At 45.7% G+C, this 23,219-nt stretch overlaps 1 protein-coding gene across 1 annotated transcript in view; it reads left to right on the top strand.

The window, feature by feature from the left end:
* The first annotated feature begins 3,278 nt into the window (after positions 1 to 3,278).
* The window catches only part of CAPN6 (calpain 6), a 111,046-nt gene continuing 91,105 nt past the window's right edge, over positions 3,279 to 23,219 (top strand). The window contains exons 1-2 of the mRNA XM_084814147.1: positions 3,279 to 3,482; positions 8,848 to 9,022. Of these exons, the coding sequence (XP_084670273.1) occupies positions 8,852 to 9,022 (171 nt within the window). The 5' untranslated portion in view covers positions 3,279 to 3,482; positions 8,848 to 8,851. The remainder of the gene's footprint in view (positions 3,483 to 8,847; positions 9,023 to 23,219) is intronic.

Here is a 23,219-nt window from a genome sequence, read left to right as displayed (position 1 = left end):
TAGTGCCCTGCAGCACCTCATATCACATGTGCCAGGGTCCCAAGATGCACTCCCCTCACACCACTCTCTAAGATCAACCCCATAAGTAGGAACAGAATCACTCTAATGGGGTGCTTGTGTGTGTGTGTGTGTGTGTGTGAACGGATGGAGAGTAGCTAGTTGGTCATTCAAACACACACGTGTGTGTGAGAGAGAGGGAGAGGGGGCAGGCAGGTAGGCAGGCAGGCAGGCAGGCAGGGACTGTGGGTCGTAAGTGTGTATGAGAGAGTGGAGGGTGTATATGGGTGACATTCTAGAATGATAGAGAAAAAGTGTGAGTGGGGATGAGTTGGCTCTGTGATGGTGTAGGGTGCAGTGAGAGACAAAAGAGTTGGCCTTCTGGGACAGTTTCTGGTGGTGCTCAAAACTTTGGGTTCAAAGGAATTTAGTGTGTTGGGGCTCAGACACCACATTGGCCCTGTACCTTTGGGGCAGGTTACTTGTTCTTTGTGATTAGTTACACCTCCCATGGCAGCCATTTTATGGTGGTGCCATGGAGAGTTTCTCAAATTACCAAATGTGCTCATGGGTCCAAAAAGGCTGCCTAACCCAATACAGAGAAAAGAAGACACCAGTGAATTGGAGAAATTGAAAGCTGCAGCCAACTTTACCTGCACAGCGCTCCGTATAAAATCTGGAAGAAGAAGAAGAAGAAGAAGAAACTAAAACAATGGAAAAACCCAGTGAACCAGTTCTGCATCATGAACAAGATCAGGCAATTCAGAACTCCTAAACCTGGGGAGAACTTTGGATGAGAATAATTTTGGAAGCAAAAAAATCTCTCTGTGTGTAGTAAGCGATAATGTCAGGAACTTTTTGCAAAGCTAAACTCTTCTCACTGACATGCTGGATTTTTATAAATAAAGAGGGAGATGTTGTTGTTTATGTTAAAAAACAGAACATCCCCCTGGTATGAAATAGTACAGTCCACTCTGCTACTGCAGGACTCTACCACCTCATTCCTCTGCCTGTGTAGATCTAGGCCGCTTTCCCATGACAGTGGCAGCCATTCCTGTGCCATGAAAGCTACTATCAAAAGCCCCAAGGTGCACAGATCCTAATATGGAAAGCTTCCTGTCTAACATTCACAGATGAAAAAATAGGGACCTTCGTGTAACACCCCCTCTTCTTTATACCTGAAAGGCAGCCAAGAAATATTAAATAAAATAAAATAAATAAATACCAGGGTTTTTTTCCATTGCTGGAGACCTTTGCTGTGTCACAATACTGAAGGTTCTACCCTATCTAGGGATGTGCAAATCAGCAAAACTCGAGCTCACTGAAGTTCTCCAAATTACATCTCAAAGCTTGTTCCGACTCGAGTCCGTATCAGATTGTTGAGCTTTTTTACCCCTTTTCACATGAAAATCCATCCGTATTTCTGTGTGCATTTTTTCCAAATGTCTGCATCAATTGTGCACATTTTTAAAATGTATGCACTTCTGAAATGGGCTCCCCACCCAAGCTTCCCCACAGCTCCAACAGTGAAGCCTGTTAGAGCAGAAGATGATACCTTGGGCCCAGGATACGACCTGATGAACATGTGCTCAGTACTAATGCGGGGCGGGGGGAATCTCCTTATACCCAGCAGAAATTAGCCTGGCCCTTGATTCTGGCCTCTCATCCTCAAATTTCATTAATTGTCTTGAGATCCTGAAAAGGAGCCTTTAAAAGAATTCTGAATATTCAGGTCAAACCCTAGCAAGCCTACAATGGTTGGTAGGATGGTCATGTATTAGTCACCAAAACAGACCAAAAAAAGAGGGCACAGGTTTGCATAAAATGTGTATATGCTTATGTAGAAGTATAGGTGCAAATGTACAAATAATTACTATAATTATCTGTTGGAGGGGCCTTCCTCTGTGTCCCACCAGTATGAGACATACACTATAGTGGGAAGTGGAAGAGGGCCTTCTCTGCTGTGGCACCCCGGTTGTGGAATTCCCTCCCCTTGGAGGCACGATTGGCACAGATATTGGTCTCATTTTGGCACCAAGTAAAAACATGGCTTTTTACCAAATCCTTTGAGGGCTAAATGCATTCCCTAGCACATTGCTTTAATGGTTTTATTGTTTTAGATTTTAACTGGTATGAGCTTGTTTAATAGTTTACTATGTTTTTAGGTGTTTAAATTATTTATTGTTTTATACGGTTTAAATTCATTTTATCTGTAAGCCGCCCTGAGATCTTAATGATATAGGGCGGGATAGAAATGTTACAAATAAATAAATAAATAAATTTTTAATGGAAATATATCCCACCAGAGTGGTGGAAGAGATAAAAAATATATATCCCACACTGCCCTGCATGTGCCTACTATTCAGCCTGCTCTCCAGGCACGAACTGTGGATGGACATGTTCAAGAGCCCTGCTGTTCTCCCTTCTTAGGGTTCTCCCTCTTTAAACTGAACTTGGGTGGGAGAGCTTTTCAAATAAAGCACGGTTGGGAAAAGGGTTGGATGCGTCTGATTTCAGAAGCTAAACAGGGTCAGCCCTGGTTAATACTTGGATGGGAGACCGCCTGGGAATCAGGCTTCCTGCATGGAGAAGGGGGTGGTTGGACTCGATGGTCTTCTAGGCCATCCTTATAATTTTATGAGCTTCTATGAGTGGCTACAGAGTGTCCAAAGGGCGAAATTTAGCTTGGAACAATGTCAACAGCAAACTGGCAACTTCTGCCCTTTCCGTGGGAGAGGGGGCCCCAGGGACTGTGCAGCACCCTGTGGACTGCGGTGAGGGTCCGGGGGGGCAAAAATGGCCCCTGGACCTCCATAGGTTGCCCACCCCATAAATGGAGGATGCCTTCAAATAGCAGGCCATCTTCTTCAAAGGACACAGTGCCATCGTACTGATTGGTGGCATGTCTGAGATCCAACATTTGTCTCTTAACGGATAGAAACCCGCTGAGCTCAGCCTGCTGTGAAGAAACAGCATGGAGACAGGAAAGCACTCTACCATAGCTTCACTTCAGTGAAATATAAGGAATACTACTTTGCAAACAAGCTGAATCCTTTTTCTTTTCTTTTTAAATGAATGCCATTCCAATGCTAGCCCAATGTAGCCCAAAGGGATTCCAAAAATGCTCAAGAGCCCTCCTTTCCAGTATCTCCTTGTTTGTTTGTTTGTTTTTAAACAACAGGCCATTGGCGGTGATTCTTTTAACAGATGTATCCCAGGAATGAACCAAAGTAAGTTCCTTTCTGGCTATGATTTCTTATGTTCCTACATGACTCACAACTGCATATTGCAAGCTGAAGTTCAAGGGAGAAACAGACTGAAGTTATTATGAGCCTCCCCCTTGGATGATTGGCTCTTGGTACAGTCCAAAGGGTTGTCAGGTTAAGAAGTCAGGAGTTCTCTGTTTGCAGTAGTGTTTGGGGAACTTTCTGTGTGTGTTTGCTTGAAAGCTCAGGAACCCAGGGAGCAAAGTCAGTTCAATCAAGGTAAGTGATTGTGTCAGTATACAATGACTATTTTTTTTACAGGATTCGTGTATCAATATCTTCCCATCCAATATGCAGCATTCGCTGAGCTGAGTGATACCAACCGATGATGTGTTGACGGTGGCAAAAATGGCTAAATTTGAGCATGAATAATATTGAGGATTGTGGCCCAGTGCAAAACTGCAATCCATGCCTTAAGGAGTTAAAAGGACCGGCTACCAAAGCAGGCTGCTGTGCTGTGTACATTTTTTCCCGGGCCAAAAAAGTTTACACAAAATCTGTTTGTTGCTGCAGGCAGAAATAGAAACAGACACCCACGGTATCGGAAGGCTGAACGCTGTTTTGGAAATGTCATGGTCTCTGCCAGCTACACACGCTACAAAAATAGAAATATCCTTCATTTAATTGTGACCACATAAAATATCATCTGGTATCAAGATTTGTGTTTCATTGCACATTTTTCTTATGTGCCTCCATATCATACACTCTGACTGACCCTATTTATCAGGAACAATTGAGTCCTGCTAATAAACACACTTTTCTGAGCACTCTCCACTAATATACACATATTTGCATGCAGATTTTGCTGTAGAACTGGATTGAAAAATTCAGAGACGTGAAATTTTGAAGAATAACTGAGTGTCGGTTTGCATATTGGTTCAAAAGTGTGAATTAAGAGAATGAATGAACTTCTCCCCCATCCCTATATAGCCAATGGTGAAGGATCATGGGAGTTGCAGGCCAAACATCTGGACAGCCAGAAGTTTCCCACCCTTATAATAGTGTACATTTGTGTGTTTGGGGAAAGGGGCGATTCAGGCAGTAATTCTCAGAAGGAGATTTGGAGTGTTACAAACATGTCTCTATTTTCATCTGTTAGATGTGGAGGGAATGCCTTGTGAAAGATGCACTGGGTATTTAACATCTTGTAGAACTTGGGATCCACCAATCTAGATACAGACCATGAACCATGCCTGAGATCTTAATGATACAGAGGGGGATACAAATGGTTTAAATAAAACAAATAAAGTGCATGTATTATTTAACTTGCTATACCTGCGGCATTTTTATCAGATTGGTTATAAATTTGGCACAATTGAAGATCACTTGAAGTACACAGCAGGTGCCATGTTTCAAGATATTAGCTCAACATGTGTCATTTTTATAAGCAAAGGAATGTTAAGGCCTATAATTGTAGAAGCTTGTTTTAGAGAATTGCTTTAATGACCGAGCCCCTTTCATACAATTATGTATTGTGGCCTGCCATAGGCTTAAAAATCCCACCTTCATGCCCTCTAACACAGCCTTTCCCATCCTTGGGTCCCCAGAAGTTAGACTACAACTCCCATGACCCATGGCCACTGGCCACACTGGCTGGGGATGATGGGGGTTCCAGTCCAATGACATTTGGGGACCCAAGGTTAGGAAAGTCTGCTTTAAACATTTCACAGGTGAAAATGGGGGCACACTTTGTATACTCATAACACACCCACTTTCCGTTACTCATAGGGATACCTGAGGAATTTGGCCTTTTAGAGGCTCGCTATCAACTGACCTGATCCACTGCATCAGAATGTCACTATCCTTTCAATGTTGTACTTCTCCAAATGTGGCGGTGCAGTTCTCAGCTAAAACAATGCATCACAATGCACTGAAAAGTGCATATGTTGAGACAAAATCAGAAATGTGCATTCCAAGGGTGGGGGGACATATTTTAAAAATCCGTATTTAAATACAGATTATATCCATCCTGCACAGGCCTTTGAAGATGGGTGTGCTAGTAAAGTGACTAACAGTTCCATTTTTGCTTTAAACATCTGAAAGTTTAGTAGGTTGTTTAACTCACAATGGATCTAGTTATATGTATGACAGAATAGCTGCAGCTCAAACGTATTCAGCAGCACTTACTATCTGGATAGGCAGGTATTAGGGTGTGTGTGTATGGGGGGGGGGGTGCCTGTGTGTATAAATGTCCATTTGACTGTCTTTATATACATGTGCTCTAGTGTCAAGATGCATCCACCCCCCATGCAAATGCAAATTTCTAGACCAGCAGGGTTAACAGTCAGGGCTGATGGGAGTTGTAGTTCAACAACATCTGGAGGGCCACAGATTCCCTGCCAGTGTTTTAGAGAAACCTGAAGAACAGTTGAATTGTATGCGTTTTGTTTTGCCACTCTCAGGCAGGCAGCTAAATCAAGATGTGGGACAACATGCATACCCAGCAGGGATGCATTCAGCTTGGTGGGAAAAACTAAATTATAAGAAAGGAACGTACAAAACCACTGACCTGCAGGTAGATTCAGCCAACCATTTTTTTCCCCCATTCCTGGCAAATCCCTGCACATTTGGAAATATGCAGAAGTAAGTCAAGTCAATGGGCTTGATGCGCTCTTGATTCCAAACACATGAGATGTTTGTCCCATTCAAAGGACACAAGTGTTGCCAATTTTTCCAACTGCCCTCTAGCTATGCCTTTAACAGTATTTAATATGCAGGAATTAGTGAAGTTTTTCATTGCATGGAGTTAAATGTTATCACTTGTTAACAGGGATGGACAAATCAGTCTATATCTGCTCTGTGACAGTTTTGCACGCATCCAGTCGTAAATCCATTCTGTCCAATTTCTGCATCATTCTGCAATTTTGTTTTTTAAAATGCATACAAATTTGCATTTATTTTTGTACTCAGCTTTCCCTTATATATGCATTCGTTTCTGTAATGTATGCAGTATTTCCCAATATACACATTTTTGTATGCATTTTTGAGCCAAGAACTGCATCGTAAAATTGAGATAAGTGTGCAGTCCAAAGGACGACTGTGTTTTGATCTGCGTATTACTCTGGGAAGTGTGAATTAGGTCAATACACTTTATTTATTTATTTATTTTTCTATAATGCCCAATAGCCGAAGCTCTTTGGGCGGTTCACAAAAATTAAAACCAAACGGCACACAATAAAACAATTTAAAATATATAGAACATTAAAACCACAATATGATAATACAACCACAATAAAACCTAGCAGCAGTACAGGAATTTAAAATACAGATTTAAAACAGCAAAGCTAAAAGTCTAGAAAGCTAAAATGCTCAAATGCCTGGGAAAATAAAAAGGTCTTCACCTGGCACCGGAAGGAATACAATGTAGGTGCCAGGCGAACCTCACTAGGGAGCTTTAAAGAGTGGACCAATCAAATCCCACCCCCCCGCCCAAACCTACCTGCTACCGAGTGGCTGTTAAGAGCACAGCCAAAAAGCCCAATTCAAAAGTTGGCAACCATACAGAGCACAGTTTTTTGTAGTGGAAAAATTGGTACATCAATTGTACCAAAAATTGGTACACTCAGAGTTAACCTATGACCCTCTGGAATCAATTCTGGTGATGGAGGAGTTCATATGCTTGTACAAGCAACTGTGTGCAGAGTTTTGCAAGCTTCAAGCAATAAAATAAAAATTTTCCCATCAACAGTTTTGTAAAGCTTAATGGGGTTGCTTACTGTGCAATTCAAAAATAAATTGTAATGTTATGGCCTAACAGTATTGGAACCCTGTAGATGCTCTGTATCCGGAACCCAGACTGACAAGAAGCAGGCAGCTTTGGGCATAAAACGGTATGACAAACTACAATTACAGATGTTGGAGGAATCCGTCCAGGGCAGTGGCGCTCAATGAGCTTTTGTCAGCTTGACCCCCTGGCCTTCGGCTCACTTCCCCACAAGATGGCCCAAGCCTACCTTCATCAAGTTGTGCCTGCTCTTTCCTGGTGGTTTTTTTCTTTTTCTTTTTGTAATTACATAAATAGAAATGTGCACAAATTGTAGGGCACAATTTGTATGATTTACACTAGTTTTGCTCATAATTTGCAAAAATTGTGGCCATACCTTGTGTAAATTACGCAAATTGCGGCTGAAGTGTGCATAAATCATGCAGATTGCACCCTGCAATTTGCACACATTCCTATTTACATTTTTAAATTTAAAAATGGAAAAGTTTCCAGGATTTCAGGGGAAAAACCCCCATGGCTCATGTGAATTTGTGCAAATGCAAATGTGCGCAAATTCAGAAAATTGGGGAGAAGGGGCCAGAGTCCACAGAAACAGATGACATCCCTAACTGCAATCCTGTGGTCCTGTCCTTGGAAGTAAGCCCATTTCATGCAGTGTGACTTCCCTCTTAGCAAGCATTACAGGATTGGTGTAGTTGCGAGGCATGAAAGTCCCTTCCCTGAAGTGTGATCCCCTGAAGCAGTGGGTTGCACATGACACAACCACATGGGCAGGGCTCATTTTATTTCTGGAATGGTACTGATCCCATGAGAAGGACCCACGGATCCAGCTCATGTGCTTGTATTATTAGCAAGCAGCCAGTCACCATGTTAAATTCCACCACAGCGAAGCAGCTTCCACACCACTGGTATCTCCAGTTAAACAGATCAGGAAGCAGGTGATGAGAAAGACCTCTGCTTGAGACGTTGGAAAGCTATTACTGGTCAGAGTCAGTCCCTGCTCCAGGCTTTGGAGGGCAAAGATATCCTCAAACAGCCCCTCTCCCTCAGGGAGTCTGCCTCCGCAAAAGCATTACTGTCAGCTTCTCTTGATCCTTTTTCTCATGTTTTATTCATTTTATTTATTTATTTAAAACATTTGTATACCACTCCCCATCCAAACAGATTCCGGAGTAGTGAACACAAGAAGTACAATAGTAAAAAAAAGATAAAATATTAAAACAGCACATTAAAATTATTAAGAACAGAATGCCAATAAAAATCATGGCTGGTCGTTTAAAGAATGCTTCCTGGAACAGAACTGATTGCTACCACTTGCTTGCTTGACAAGCAGAGAGAAAGTAGGCCATGGCATCTCCTCCTCCTCCTTCACACCACCACTACCATTGTCCAAGCCAGTGAGAGAGGCAGGTGAACAAGCAGGTTGCAGGGGCTCTTGTGTGTGGACCCCCTGCTAGGTTGCAGGGGCTCTTGTGTGTGGGCCCCCTGCTCACCCTTGGTGAGTGTCCAACTATGATGACCCTTGACGCCAGCTCTGGTCAGAGTGAACAATATTACTAGGCTAGATAGCCAAATAGACTCTGACCTCCATTGCTATGTATGTAAGAAGGCAGCCTATGTTTCTCTCTGTCTGTAAGAGAGAAAGAGAGAATGCCAGAAGTGTTTAGACATGTAGCTCTTTATTAGCATGCACACCATCAGCTCTGCTCCATCTGAACTCTGATTTTAATGTGTGATCCATCATTTGAGATCAATGATAAAATTATTGTTCTTGCCCTGAATTCACTTCTTGCTGGTCTGAGTCAAGCTGATTTGGTGATAAGCAGTGTCTACAAAACAATCTGTCTTCATTTTGTCCAGTGCCATGTGTTCCACTGCATCAGTAAAACCCTTCAAAAACCAAAAGTATGAAGAACTCAAGCAGGAGTGCCTTGAACAAAGAAAGCTCTTTGAAGACCCTGAATTTCCAGCTTCTGATGCATCACTCTTCTACAGTGGCCCTCCACCAGGAAAAGTGGAATGGAAACGCCCCAAGGTATTCATGAAGTACACATTCAATTTCTACATGGGCCTGGGCCTCCAAGATTTGGGAGAGTTCTGTCTTTTTAATGGCCTGTTTTTGGCGTAACATATTCCGAGCCTTATGCCCACGTGTGCTGCCATTTCTCTCTCCTGTCCTTCTTGACATGCAGTGATTGAGGACTTCCTGGGTTAACTAACCCTAGTCTCCTGTTATGTTGGGACTGAGATGCTATAGCTGGACTCCCCAACATGATGTCCGTGAACACCTCTCTTTGCATGCGCACACACACACACACACACAGACTCTCTACCCTTCTTGATTTGTGTTTCTTTAGAAAAAATTAACTGGGAGGCAGGCATGCTGCAAAGAGATGTGCTCTCCTCCTGTGTCATCTTTACTTGGGTTCAAAAGAGTGTTTTTGCATTTTGGAGCTCAGACCTCATCTCTGCCTTGTACTCAGGTTCTTGGGCAAGTTACTGTTCTTTTAGTCTCACCAGTTGGCCTTCTGCAAAATAGAGTTTTGTGACTGGCCAACTGGTAGCCATTGTATGAATGGCAGCCATTTTGTGAGAATGTCCAGAGTATGCTTTCAAAATTCCAAATGTGCCCACTGACTCATGGTTACCAAGATCAGAATGGTTTGAAGTTGGGTTTGGATCCTGGTTTACTCCAGTCCTGGTAACCAGATGTAGCAGGAAACCATGGTTCATTACCCCAGGGAGTCTTCAATTGCAGCATGCTAAGAAGGGAGAAGGGAAGAGGTAGCATGACTGGGCACTAGGCTCAGATGTAGCCTGTTTTAATATAAAGATACTTTACATCTGAACTAATATATGTTTACTCTTTTTTCCAAAGGGGGTGGGGGTGAGATTAAGGCTTATTTCAAGCCAGGAGTTACCAAGACTTGAGCCTAGAAAATGTTTCATGCTTGAAGTCACACAAGGGTATGTGAAGTACTAATTCCGAAGCTTGAGGCCTACAGAGGCAAAGGGGGGAAAGGTCAGGCTTGGGTTTTTGTTAGGAGGGGGTATCCCTGGGAGGAGGAGTTTCATTTCCATGGTTAAGTTTCAGTTTCATTTCCCCAGTCAAGTTTCATTTCTTCAGGTTTGAAGCAGTACTTTTGGTTTTGAGGGAGGAGGGTATATAAGGAGAATGAGCAAGAGAGTCAGAGTCAGAGTTGGGGAGACTAGAGCCTGAAGAGGGAGCAGGAAGAAGCAGCCTAGAAAAGTCTAGGGACAGCTAGGGTAAAGGAACTTGTGTTTTGCAACTTTTATTTTCTCTTAATTCCTTTTGTATCACTCAGCTGTATTGTGTAAATAACTTTAGTTGTGATTTGGTTGCTTTAATTTACCAGTAAACTGTTGTGATTAACCCCTGTGTCTAGAGTATCAATCACCCCACGTCTACAACCTAAACCCCACATTATTAGGAAGGGGGAAGTTTAAAAGAAGGAAGGTGGGACTCCTAAGGAGGCAAGCGATCCTTAAGGAGTTGCTCAGGGGGTCCAGGTCATAAGGGGAATCCTGACACTAATAAAGGAGAGAGTGGCTTTGAACATGTGCAGAGAGCCCTTCTCTCCTCTCCACCAGAGCTGGTTCTGAGGTGCCAGGCTCAGGGGTGCCTGTGATGAGCTATCAACTCAGCTATCCATTCAAGAGCTGAAACAAACAATACAAACAGTTACTCTTCTCTTACATAGCTGGCAACATTGACTTGCGTGGCTCACGTTGTATTGATGGGGGTGGGGGGAGGAGGGGCGTTCCAAGGGAGGAATTTACAACATTCCACAAATGGTGTGACTTCTTCTGATTTTTTGCACTCAGATTCATGGGTGAAAATTGTTTTATGCGACAGTGAGAACTCATGCGTGCAAATTGCCCATGCTTGAAGTCACGGCAGGGATGTGTGGAGAAATAATCATGGAGATAATGCCTTTGAAATGGGCTACAAGTGCAATTAAAGAGTAAGGTATTAAGAAGCTGAACAAATGGAGGGTGTGCTAGAATGGCTGTCTTCCCCTTAGGTGCCACGTGGTCTTGGGTTGACCCAGCTGGCCACTGGTACTGCCACACCAGCACTGAGGATGACAGACCAGCATGTTGGTCGGTGCACCACACTTTGCTCTTCCTCCCTTTCTCTGTGGATCAGCAATTCTGCCCACCGAAAGGCACCGGTGTCACTGCTCCTGAGAGAGACTAGCAAGAGTGCTGGCCCAGCCCAGGACCAGACCTGGTGTCAGAAGAACCGCGCACCTTCTCGCAACTGCTGGGGCGCCAGTGCCCCAGCAGGGCCCAGTGGTGCTAACACTTACAAGACACCATTTTACATTTCCCACAATGCTCTGGAGTGATGCTGCATCAAAGGCATTGTTGGAAATTTAAAATGGCAGCTCATAACTGCCCATGGATGCCACTGATGTGGCTGGGGGCTTATTGACATATGAGGGAGCCCACCTGAGGGCCCCCTCAAGCCCAGAGCTTGCCCTGCCTAGGCCTCACTTACTCTTTTTGGAGTAGAGACCACAAATGGCCCACAGGAGTGGCCTTAGGCCTCCATTCTTGCATCATGCATTCAAACTGGCTGGAACAACCCCTCCGAACCAAAGTGCACCACAAAGTGGTGGAGGAATCAACCAGCAGGGATTCATTGCCATGAGGTGCTGGATCCAAAATTGCCTGCTCACAGACCCCTGTCTGCTTTCTCCAGAGGACTGTTAATCCCACCACACCGCCCAGCATAAACAGTGAAATATCATGCCAATTATGGTAAACTGGCTGGAAAATTGTCTTCTGCCTCCTTCAGCCAACCCATTATGAAATAAAGGTGAATGCAGGAGCAAGTCAAAAGCAGTTTCAGATCCCGACTAGGAATTGCTGAAGTGCAGGGATTTTAGGGGATTTGTGGTTCCCAACCCACCCCCATTTATCTCTGTCTCTCTCCACCCCCCTCTCTCTCCCACACAATCTCTCTCTCTCTCTTTTTCTCTCTCTCTCACACACACACACATGGATTTCTTCTCTACTGTTTACTGTTGTGAAATAGGGATTTTGTATCATTATTCACTGTGTCTCTAACAAATGACTGCAGTGGCACTGAGAAAACAGGCATGCTGTTTAAGAGCCCCCCTCCCCCGCATATTTCAATCTACACGTGACCGTGTTTTAGCAGACTTGTGCTGAGTTTTCATGGAGCTTGATTTTTGGCATGAAAGTTGCCATTCGATGGGGGGAAGGGGTCGCAAACCAAACACCAAAAGACAAACCACCCCTTATTTATTTATTTTTTTTTTTAAAATGCTTTTCATGCTGAACAATGTGATCCTTCGCCCCCTCCGAATGCTTGCTGAGAGAAGGGCGGGGATCTTGTTGTGGTTTGCAGAATTTCTTGTCGCTGGGATTCTTGTGAAGAATGCCGGGCTGGATGGTCCTTGGTCTCATCGTGCAAGGCTGTGCCCAAGCAGGCACTCTTCCTTTAAGTACTTGGGTTTTATTAGACCGCAAAAGGCTAATGGCAGCCCACCCATTTTATATCACCTCCGTAGCACAAAGACATAGCTCTGCGCTATCGAGGGGAAAGGCTCTGCTTTGGTGGCGTGCTAAGAGCTGTGATGTTCAAACTTGGCATCTCCCTGCCTGAAGCCTTGGAGAAACACTGCCAGCCAGAATAGGCCGTGCTGGGCTAGGCAGATTCATAGGCTGAGAATCAGGCAGATTTATGGATACATTCCACTTCTGAAGACCCACTTCTGTCCCCTCAGCGCACTCTCCGTGATGCCAGCAAAACATCTGGGACCTATGAAACTATGCAGGGCTGGTGTGCACACACCTTTGCAGGGCCTACTGCTGATGCCAGCCTTACCCTCCAGATTGTTTAAAAATTATTTTTCTGACTCTGTTAGGGATGTACGAAAGTCACTTACCTTTCTGCGGATTATGTTTATGGTGGGCAGGGGAGGCGATCCGTTCCTCCCCCCCGGAATCCTCGAATGGCTGGCTGTGCTCCGTGGCAGCTCCGCGGAGCAGCTGGCCAGGCCCAGGCCAGAGCGGAGGGCTGTGGGTAAAAAACAACAACACCGCGTATGCAAATGGCGGCTATGGCCGCCGCCATTTGCGTTCCTTCTTTTCGGCCATCTTAGTCTATGTAAATATTTACGTAGACTATTACGGCGAAAATAAAGGGGAACGCAAGTAGCGCCCGCTACGCTATTTGCGTTCCCCTTTATTTTCGCCGTAATAGTCTATGTAAATATTTACATAGACTAAGACGGCCAAAAAGAAGGAATGCAAATGGCGGCGGCCTTAGCCGCCGCCATTTGCGTTCGCTTTTTTTTTTAACCCAGCCGTAATAGGCTACGTAAATCTTTACGTAGTTTATCACGTCTCTGTAAAAAAAAAAAGAAAAAAAACCTCCAGACTGCAAATGGCGGCAGTGGCAGCCAGTCGGAAGACCAGCTGCCGCAGCCGCAGCCACCACAGCCGCCACCGGAGCCGCCGCTGCCCAGAACATCCGCCCCAGGTAAGTCTTGTCCCGGGGGGGATCTGCGGGGGGGCGGGGGGGCAGGCTGTTCCGCCACAGATTTTGGGGGGCCGAATGCACTGGCATTCGGCCTCACCGAAATCCGTGGTGGAATTCTCTGACATCCCTAGACTCTGTATTCCAAGCAGCACCAGGCAACTGCATCTAGCCATCCTTTATTTAATCCCATAGTTCATGGTGGGAAATTAAAAGGTTGGCTAGATCCAGGCACCTGGGGTCCTTGGACACTGTGATAGGGTGGCCATGGGTCCTAGTTTACAGAGGATAGTCCTCTACTGGAAAAACTGTCAGAGTCTTCTGTTGGAAGGCATCCTCTTTTCTGAAGGGCTGTCCAGTCCAAGTCCATTTTAAAGATAAAGAGCCCTTGAAGTTGCCCATCCACTGTTAGCTCCTGGACAGAAGACTGAGCAGGCCCACAGGTCACCTGGCCACAGTCTTCCCCAATATGATGAGATCTGTTGCCTTTCCATTTAAATGATAATCATTATTTTGAAATGTGCATCTGTACATATATATTACCAAATGCACATTGTATGCAAATTATATGTACTCTGTTGTCCATTGGGGGGGTGATGCATTTCCTCTTTTTTGGTGATGTGTAAGATCACCCTACACTAGGGATGTTGCGAGCACAGTTCGGGGTTCAGGAATTCGTCGAGCAATCCTGCCCGCAAGCCCCGAACTGTGCCCGCCGAGACGCTGTCCTTGTTCACCCCCCATTCATGCCCACTCGCGCTCCAAAGTACTCACCGCAAACCCGTTCGGTGAGCACCGCCATTTTCGCACCTTTGCTTTCTAGGAAAACAGGAAGATAAAAAAATGTGCATAATCAAATATGCGCAGTTTCGAGCTGGGAAAGCTAAATAAGCTCAATATTAGAGGGATTATTTGAATATGCACATTTTTTAACTTCCTGTTTTCCTAGAAAGAAAAGGCGTGAAAATGGCGGTGCTCACCGAACGGGTTTACGGTGAGTAGGGGTGTGCAAAAGGCCACTTACCCGGGTCCATTTTGATCTGTGGGCGGGAGGCAATACGGTCCGCCCCCCCGGAATCCTCAGCGAGCGGGAGGCGATCCGGTCCTCCCCCCCGGAATTCGGCCTGGCCGGCTCCGCTCCATGGCAGGTCCATGGAGCTGCCAGCCAGGCCCACCCGCAGTGCGACTTCCATCCGCTGCCAGGCTGGGAACGCAAATGGTGTCCAGAGTAGTGGACACCATTTGCATCCATGCTGTTAGCCACCATGATAGGCTACGTAAGTATTTACGTAGCCTATCACGGCAAAGAGCAGGGACGCAAATGGCGTAGCAGGCGGTGGCAGCCATTCGTGGCCTCCATTCACGGACGGCGGCCACAGACTGGGGCAGTGGACGGACCAGACTGGCCGGCAAAAGGTAGGTCCATCCCGGGGGGATTTCGGGGGGTGGCGGGGGGGTTAGTCCGTTCCTCCACGGACTCCAGAGGGCTGGATTCTCTAGAATCTGGCCTCATTGGAGTCCATGGTGGAATTCTCTAACATCCCTAGCGGTGAGTGCTGGGGGATACACTGAACTCGTGGGTGGCTCGAGCACATGTTCGGAGGGGAAGCGAGCAGGGAAGCTGCTTCAGCGAGTGCATGGAGAACCAAACTAGGGTGAGTTCTTACATCCCTACCCAACACTGCTGTCACAGCCACGTAAGCCCACCACTGATAGAGGAGGGGGCCTATCAGAAGATGCTTTGTCCAGGGCTCCTTCAAACCAGGAGCCAGCCTTGAAACTAGGGATGTAGGAGAATTGTGTTTAGTGGGTTTTTCAATGGATCAATGGATTTTTCCAGTTCGGGCCTGGCAAAGTTTGTTCCGTTTCTCCCTACTGGCATTGACTCGATCTGTACGAGTCAATCTGATACGTGGATACCATGTGTTTTTTGTTTTTGTTTTTTTAATGGTGGCAATTTGCCCAAATTGGAATTGTGTGTGTGTGTGTGATCTTGAAGTTTGCGTAAATGGGGTTGTTGTTTTTAAATTCCCTTGGTCTTTCACAAGTGTGCAAGAGTGCAGATTCAGCTGTCCAATATGTGTAGTCTTGTCAATTTCCTTATATGTTTCAGCTGTCAAGGGGAGCACCAAAGTGGAGTAGGAAATTGACATGGCAAGACTGCATATAGGTTAATTTGCACCTAGTTGTGAAGGATCGGGGAGGGGGGGATAATAGGAAGACAAAGGAGGGACCCATTTGAGCAATTCTGAGGGACTGAAAAAAGACCAAAAAAGCCCTGAACAAAATAAATGTACCAAAGGGTGGGGCGGAGAAACAATACCTCCCACTTGGCAATGTAATTCTCTCACTATTAAGTGCTGAACTGTTCAAAAAACATGCCAAAAGGAGTGTACATTTTGCAAGGGTGAAAGGATTTGCAAAATTCACCCCTCCCGTTGATGTAGGTCTGATAAGAGAGTGTTTTTGTCAGCAAATGGCCATGACTATTCAGCATTCCTGTTTCAGGAAAATTCTGTTTGAAGAACATTGTGGTGCAGTACTCATAGAAACCATTTCCCGTTATATCTTTCAATACTATCTTTATAAGGAAGCAAGAGAAAATTCATCTTACCGCCCCTTCCCAGCCCCCTCCTTGGATTCATTATTGGTGCTGTTTAAATTGTTTTATTTTTCCCTTCCAAGTCAAGAGAGTCTGGCTGGTGACTAAGAGAGCCACCTCCTTTTGTCTTTGCTGTGTAAACCGACAAAAGCTACATGGGAAATTATTTGAAGCCTCTCTCTCTTGATTTGAATCATCTGCATTTTGTTTAGATGCTTATTCGGCAAAGATTTTCATTGTTTGTGCTGGGCGGTGGTTATGTAATTCTCTTTCATTATGGCTAATGGTCAAAACAATATAATTGACTTTCTTACTGTCCGGGCAACAGTTAAAGCCATCTTGGGAGTGAAATAAGAAAACAGGGATGAGCAAATTTCCATTTCTGCTCTTTTGTTGTTCCATGGGTTTGTTCTCTTCCTCCTCTTCAATTTTTGGCTCAAAAAAGATAATTTCTAAAATTACTTCCAGAATGGGAGCATGGGTAGTTTGTCTCCATTTCCAGCTCCTTTGTGGAACTGTATGTATGTATAGGTACATTTGTGACCGATACATACTGAAAGGGATGTGAGAACCCATCCCAGCTCGGATTCTCCGGGGGCCAGCCCAGCTCTTCCCCCACTCGCTGGCCCTCCAGGCTGCAGTCAAGCCCCCCCTCTGCACTCGGTAAGCAGCCCGCAACTTACCTGGGCCTGTTCATCTCTGTCTTGATATCCATGTTTTTAAAAAAACATGGTGACCTGCAGCGCTTGCCCATAGACTTATATGCAAAATAGCACTGTGGAACTAGGGTATATGGGTGATCCATAAGCTTTTTGCATATAAGTCTATGTGGGCACACACTATGTGACCTGGCAGTGATGGTCAAGGGGTGAGGTCACCCCTCCCCCCATTTCCTATTTTCCCCATTCACAGTAGTGCGCTTTTGAATATCCCAGTGGTGGATGAGAGGGGAGAAGTGTGGGGTAAACTACAGGGGCTTAATTCAGTGCTTCCATTAAACTTCCCTGAGGAGGGTAGCATGGACACTAGGGGTGGACGAAAGTCACTTACCTTTTCTCGCAGCTTGTTCGCGGTGGGGGGGAGCGCTTCGCTGCTCCCCCCACGAAGTTCAGGCCGGGGAGGGAGGCTTCCCGCCTCGCCCGGCTGAAATTCAGGCCGGGGAGGAGGCTTCCCGCCTCGCCCGGCCGCGAACACGAAAGTAAAAAAAAAAAAAAAAGAAGTCCCCTGATAGGCTACGTGACAATTCACGTAGCCTGTCATGGCTAGATCTGGAAAGTCAGCCGTGATAGGCTACGTGAATCGTCACGTAGCCTATCACGGGTGACTTTAAAAAAAAAAAAGCGTACGCGAATGGCGGCCCCCATAGGGAGCCGCCATTCGCGTTCCTTATTTAGTTCCTGTAGTCTACGTAAATGTTTACGTAGACTACGGCGAAAATAAGGGCAACGCAAATAGCGTTGCCCTTATTTTCGCCGTAGTCTACGTAAATGTTTACGTAGACTACAGCGACCAAATAAGGAACGGGAATGGCGGCTCCCTATGGGGGCCGCCATTACCCGTACACACTTTTTTTTTTTTTTTAAAGTCACCCGTGATAGGCTACGTGACGATTCACGTAGCCTATCACGGCTGACTTTGCAAATCTAGCCGTGATAGGCTACGTGAATCGTCACGTAGCCTATCAGGGGACTTTTTTTTTTCTTCTTTGATTGCAATGGCGGGGGCGGCAGCCGGTCGAAAGACCGGCTGCCGCTCCTGCCCCGCTCGAACACCGGACGAACCGCCAGCCGGACCCGCCGCCGGGAGGGACATTCAGGGAAGGTAAGTCCCGTCCTGGGGGGGGTGGGGGGCGGGGGGGCGGAGGATTTCTCCCCGAAACTTGTTCGGGGGGCCGAAGTTTCGGGGAGAAAATCTCCGCACATTCTCCTTCTTGTTCACAGGCAAGGAACAAGCCTCTCTCATTGGCTGAGCAGCACCTACGTGGGCAATGATGTTCAGTTCTACTCGATGGATTCCAGCCACCCAATCCCAAAGTATGGTGGTCTCATGTGCTGTGTGACCCACGAAAGCAGGCTTTGGGGTAGTGTATACTCCACTTTTCTTGCTTCATGTGCTGCTGATGGACCAAAGCAATTTCATGAAAATCCGGATATAACCATACAACGCTTCAGAAACCGTTGCCATGTAGATTCCCCCCAGGTAATTTGGAATTCTAAAATCCTGCCCAGTTGGTCGCGAGGTGATCAGAGCATGCAACACTAATTCTGTACCAGCTGCACTGGTTACTAGAGCATTTCCAGGTCCAATTTAAAGTGCTGGTGATTACTTTTAAAGCCCTCAATGGCATGGGAACAGATTCCTGGAAGGGCCACTTCCACCTGTATGAACCTGCCTGGGCCCTAAGCTCAGCCATGGAGGCCCTGCTCACATGCCTGCTCATAAGATCTCTTTGGTGATGGACACAAGAAGTAAAGCCTTATCTGTGGTAGCCCCATCATTATGGAATGCTCTTCCAGAAGAGGTGTACCTGGTCCTTGAATGTTTTTACAGTGTCCTTAAAGACTAGAATGTTTCAGTCTGCTTTGAATTGATGCTGCTTATTTTCCATATTTTACATTGTATGGTTTTAACTGTTGCTGAAATTTTTCTGCTATTATTATTTGTACTGGAATGGTATTGTAATGCTGCTTAGATAACTGTTCTGTGTGTGTGTGTGTGTGTGTGTGTGCGCGCATGCGCGCGTTTACATGTATTTCATGTTTCTATTTTTTTAACTGCCTTGAGAAGTTTTATTACCTTTAGCAGCAGCATACTTTTTACTTTCTGGAATTTTATGCAAATTAAGTAATAGAAAAATACATACAATTAAAAAACACTAGCTGAACACATGCATTTCTCCCATAGGCTAAAGCATGAAAATATGCACGGGGGGGGGGCTTTGCACATTTTGGGGGGTCGTGCATTTTCACAAGTGCAAATTTGTCCAAATGTGAATTTGTACAAATGAGAATTTGCGCAAATTCAGGAAATTGGGAAAAATCCAATTCTGACAATGAGCGGGTAACAGAACAAAAGGCACATGACAAACTGTGAAATGCAGACAGAATGGATTTTACAAAATCCATACATCCCTTGGCACAACTGCCAAAAAGACCCTGCTTCTTGGTCCCACCCACTGAATCTAGGGATGTCAGAGAATTCTGCCACGGACTCCATTGAGGCCAGATTCTTTAGAATCCGGCCCCCCGGAATCTGTGACAGAATGGCCTCCCCCCCGCCACCCTGTGGAATCCCCCCGGGATGGAGCTTACCTGGCGGCGGATGCAGCAGCGGCTCTGGCAGCGGATGTGGTGGCGGCAGCAGCGGCTCTGGCTGCCATCGTAGCAGCCGCCATTTGCATGCTTGCAGTCAGCCATGATAGGCTACGTAAGTATTTACATAGCCTATCACGGCAAAGAGCAGGGACGCAAATGGCGGCCGCTATGCCATTTGCATCTCTGCTCTTTCTGTGATAGGCTACGTAAATATATACATAGCCTATCACGGCTAATGCAGGGACGCAAATGGCGTAGCAGCCGCCATTTGTGTCCCTGCTCTTTGCCATGATAGGCTATGTAAATATTTACATAGCCAATCATGACCACTGGCAGGGACACAAATGGCGGCCACTACACCAGCCGCCATTTTGTTCCACAGCCCGGCAGTGGATGGAGGCAACGACCCGGAGCAGCCGCCGCTGCCAGGTAGGGTCCGTCCTGGGGGGGTTTTGGGGGGTGGCAGGGGGTGTAGTCCATTCCGCCACGGACTCTGGGGGGGGCGGATTCTAAAGAATCCAGCCTCATTGGAGTCCGTGGCGGATTTCTCTGCCATCCCTACATCCATCAACTTTGATCAACATCATGAAAAAGGAGAAAGAAAAAGCGGTATCACCAAATTGATATACATACGATCACTACATTACACCCAGCACTATATAGGGATATATGTCATGTATATATAGTCATATATGTCATGTATAGGGATATATGTCATGTATATGTCATGTCATGAAACATGTACTTTCATGTTCCAGTACATCAGGGATGTGGAACACCCACAGGGCCCCGGGTGACCCCCTCGCCTTCCCCAAATCCCGAAAGCCCTACTCCTCTGAAGGGAGAAGGGGCGGGAGGATGACTGAGCTGTGGCTCCATCTCTTTGCTCCCTCATGTGGCTGAGACTGCTTCGCCCTTCCTTTGTGTTCTCGGAATACAGAACTAGGCCCTCGGTGGGCTTTGCTCTGCCCAGGCTTTCCTGAGCCTGGGAAAGCTGGATCCCTGATCGAGGCACTGACTGGAGGAGCTTTGACTGGAGACCTGATGGTGTCTCCACGCCTGATGTCATCGGCCCCACAGGGGCTCCAGGGGAGGGAGCAAGCTGGCCTCCAACCCCAAAATGGTTTCCCACTCCCACAATATATTAAAAATGCTCCATTGTACAATAATCCCGTTGACTGCTTTTCTGGTTCTCTAACTCTGATAAGTTTTGTTAATTTTATCATATAGAACATATCCCAGACTCATAGTAACCAATCTGGTCTTAATGGGAACATCTTTGTTTTCCTGCTTATAACGGATGGAGATTCTGGTCAATGTTATAACGGGACTCTTAAGTTCATTTTCCCAGACCAGTGAGGTCTTGGTGGTTTCCACCCTGAAGCACTGTGGTAAGGTGGGATTTTCTACACCACCAAACAACCAAGCCCAGCCCAGCAAAACAGCCACTTAGGGTGCAACCCTATGCATGTATAGACAGAGAAAAGGCCTACAACTCCCAGTATTCCCCAGCCAGCAAAGCTTTTCTCTGTCCAAAATGCATAGGGTCGCGCCCTCAATCAAGCTGCCTCTGCCAACCCCAGATGAAAACAAACGTCACATCTCTGGGATAGATTTAGCCCCATGATTCATGCTTCTTTAGCATCTCTCTTCTACCCTCAATGTTTTTGTGCAAAACAACGCACAAATATTCCTTATTACAGAGAATAAGAATCCCAACGTTTCCAATTCCAAGCCAAAAGCCAGACGTGATCTATATTCTCAGGTCTGATTTGAAAAGCCTACAGTATTTCAGGAGCATTATCTCAGTTAACCCTGGTGGTTGAGCTGCCGTCTTCTTGCAAAAATTAATGTAGCAAAAATGCACATTCGTAGAACCAATGAAGCTCTGAGTAGTTTTGCTTGCAGCATTTAAGTTAAGACTGTCCAACGATTGACGATATTTAAAATTGATTGTTGCTATCATTTCATATGATGGATTCATCTATTCAGTTATAAATAAATCTGCATAATGCTAGAATCGTCAATATCTTTTTATAAGTTACTGAGGGACGTTTATAAATAAATAATTGTGCCTTTAACTTTGAGATGCACCAATTAAATTTCCCTCCTCCCCTTTTACCAACTAGATCTTTAGCTGGTTAATCTACAGTTTAAAGCAGGTAGCCCTGTTTTACACAGGCCAGTTCCATTCACTGTAATCAACCTGGTGAATCGTTGGAAAAAACAGATAAATGACCGGGGATGTTTCCTTCTAGCTTGTGGGAGGTGAGATCCTCCATCTAGGAAGAGAAAGGGGCAATTAGAGTAAGTGTGAATGGTGAGGCAGAATAGGATGGCCATATGTGTCCTATTTTACAGAGGACAGTCCTCTATTGGAAGGGATTTCAGAGGGCCGTCATCTATTGGAGGGTGTCCTCTATTGGAAGGACTCTCCACGTCCAGTTTAAAGATAAAGAACCATCAGAAGAGAGAGCAGGGAGCCTTGAAGTTGTCCACGCAGAGTTAGCAGCACCTGGGCAGCAGGCTGAGCACCAGGCACACAGATCACCTGATCACAATCTTCCCCACTATGGTGAGATGAACTGTATTTCTATTTAAATTTCAGCCATTATTTCTAAATATGCATCTATACATATAGGTTAGGATATGCACATTTTATGCAAATTAGATGTCCTCTCTTGTACTTTGTGAGGGTCATTCATTTCTTTTTCTTTTTTTGGCAATGCATGGCTGGAGATGCATTTTTCCTTTTTGGCGATGCATGGCCGGTGATGCATTTTTTTCCTTTTTGGCGATGCATGGCTGGTGATGCATTTTTTTTCTTTTTTCCGCAATTCATGTCTGGTGATGCATTCTTTCTTTTTTTAGTGATGCATGGCCGGTGATGCATTTTTTCTTTTTTCAGTGATTCATGTCTGGTGATGCATTTTTTTTCTCTTTTTTTGGCATTGCATGGCTGGCCTCCCTAAGGCAGTGATGGAGGTTTTGAGCCATATGTTTATCTGGATTGGAAGCGGCTTTGGAGGGGTTTGTGGGGGTGGGTCATTCCATTGCTTTGAGAATTCTGATGCCTTCAGTAGGAGCCTATTTGTTTCCACTATGGTCTGCCTGTGTGTGTGGGGGGGGGTGTGTGTGTGTGTCTGTCTATCTATCTATCTATCTATCTGTCTGTCAGGAGCACCCTAGCTGCTCTTGCAGTCCCCACCAATAGCCAACTCAGGACACAGATGATGAGGATTCTTTCTGAGACTTTATTCCTTTATTACTTTATGACTCTTTCAGATACTAATCACTAGCAACAAAGCAAGGAACAGCACTGGGGAAAGATAGCAGAGTAGCTTAAGCTCCAGGTAAGGCAGTTGGTCCCCGTTCGAAGGAGAACCATGGGAAGACCCTGAACTTATGGGCTAGGGAGAGATCCTCCCTCTTTCCCTTGGGTCCTCAGGACGCGACCAATGTTTTTGCGCCAGACGAGCAGAGCACCTCCTTTCGGCGCCCTCCATCTGTCGTCACTCCCTGTGTCTGCGCCGAGCATCCAGCAAGCCCCCCTCCAGCACTCCCTCGGTGCCAGGGTCATTATCTATTCCAGGAATGCTGGCAGGAGGAATCTCTGCCAGCTGCTGCGCTTGTGAGAGACGAGTGAGCTCCTCTCCCACGGATTGCTCTTTCTCCTCAGAATCTGAACTGCTCTGGGGCTCTACGGGCTCAGTTTCCACCCTGACACTATCTATCTATCTATCTATCTATCTATCTATCTATCTATCTATCTATCCATTTA

This window comes from Heloderma suspectum, chromosome 9 (assembly GCF_057233095.1).
Source record: "Heloderma suspectum isolate Gila_16-S chromosome 9, 16-S_ref, whole genome shotgun sequence".
Taxonomy (NCBI): Eukaryota; Metazoa; Chordata; class Lepidosauria; order Squamata; family Helodermatidae; genus Heloderma; species Heloderma suspectum.
Note: the sequence above shows the minus strand (reverse complement) of the source record. Positions and strands in the feature narration are given on the sequence as shown.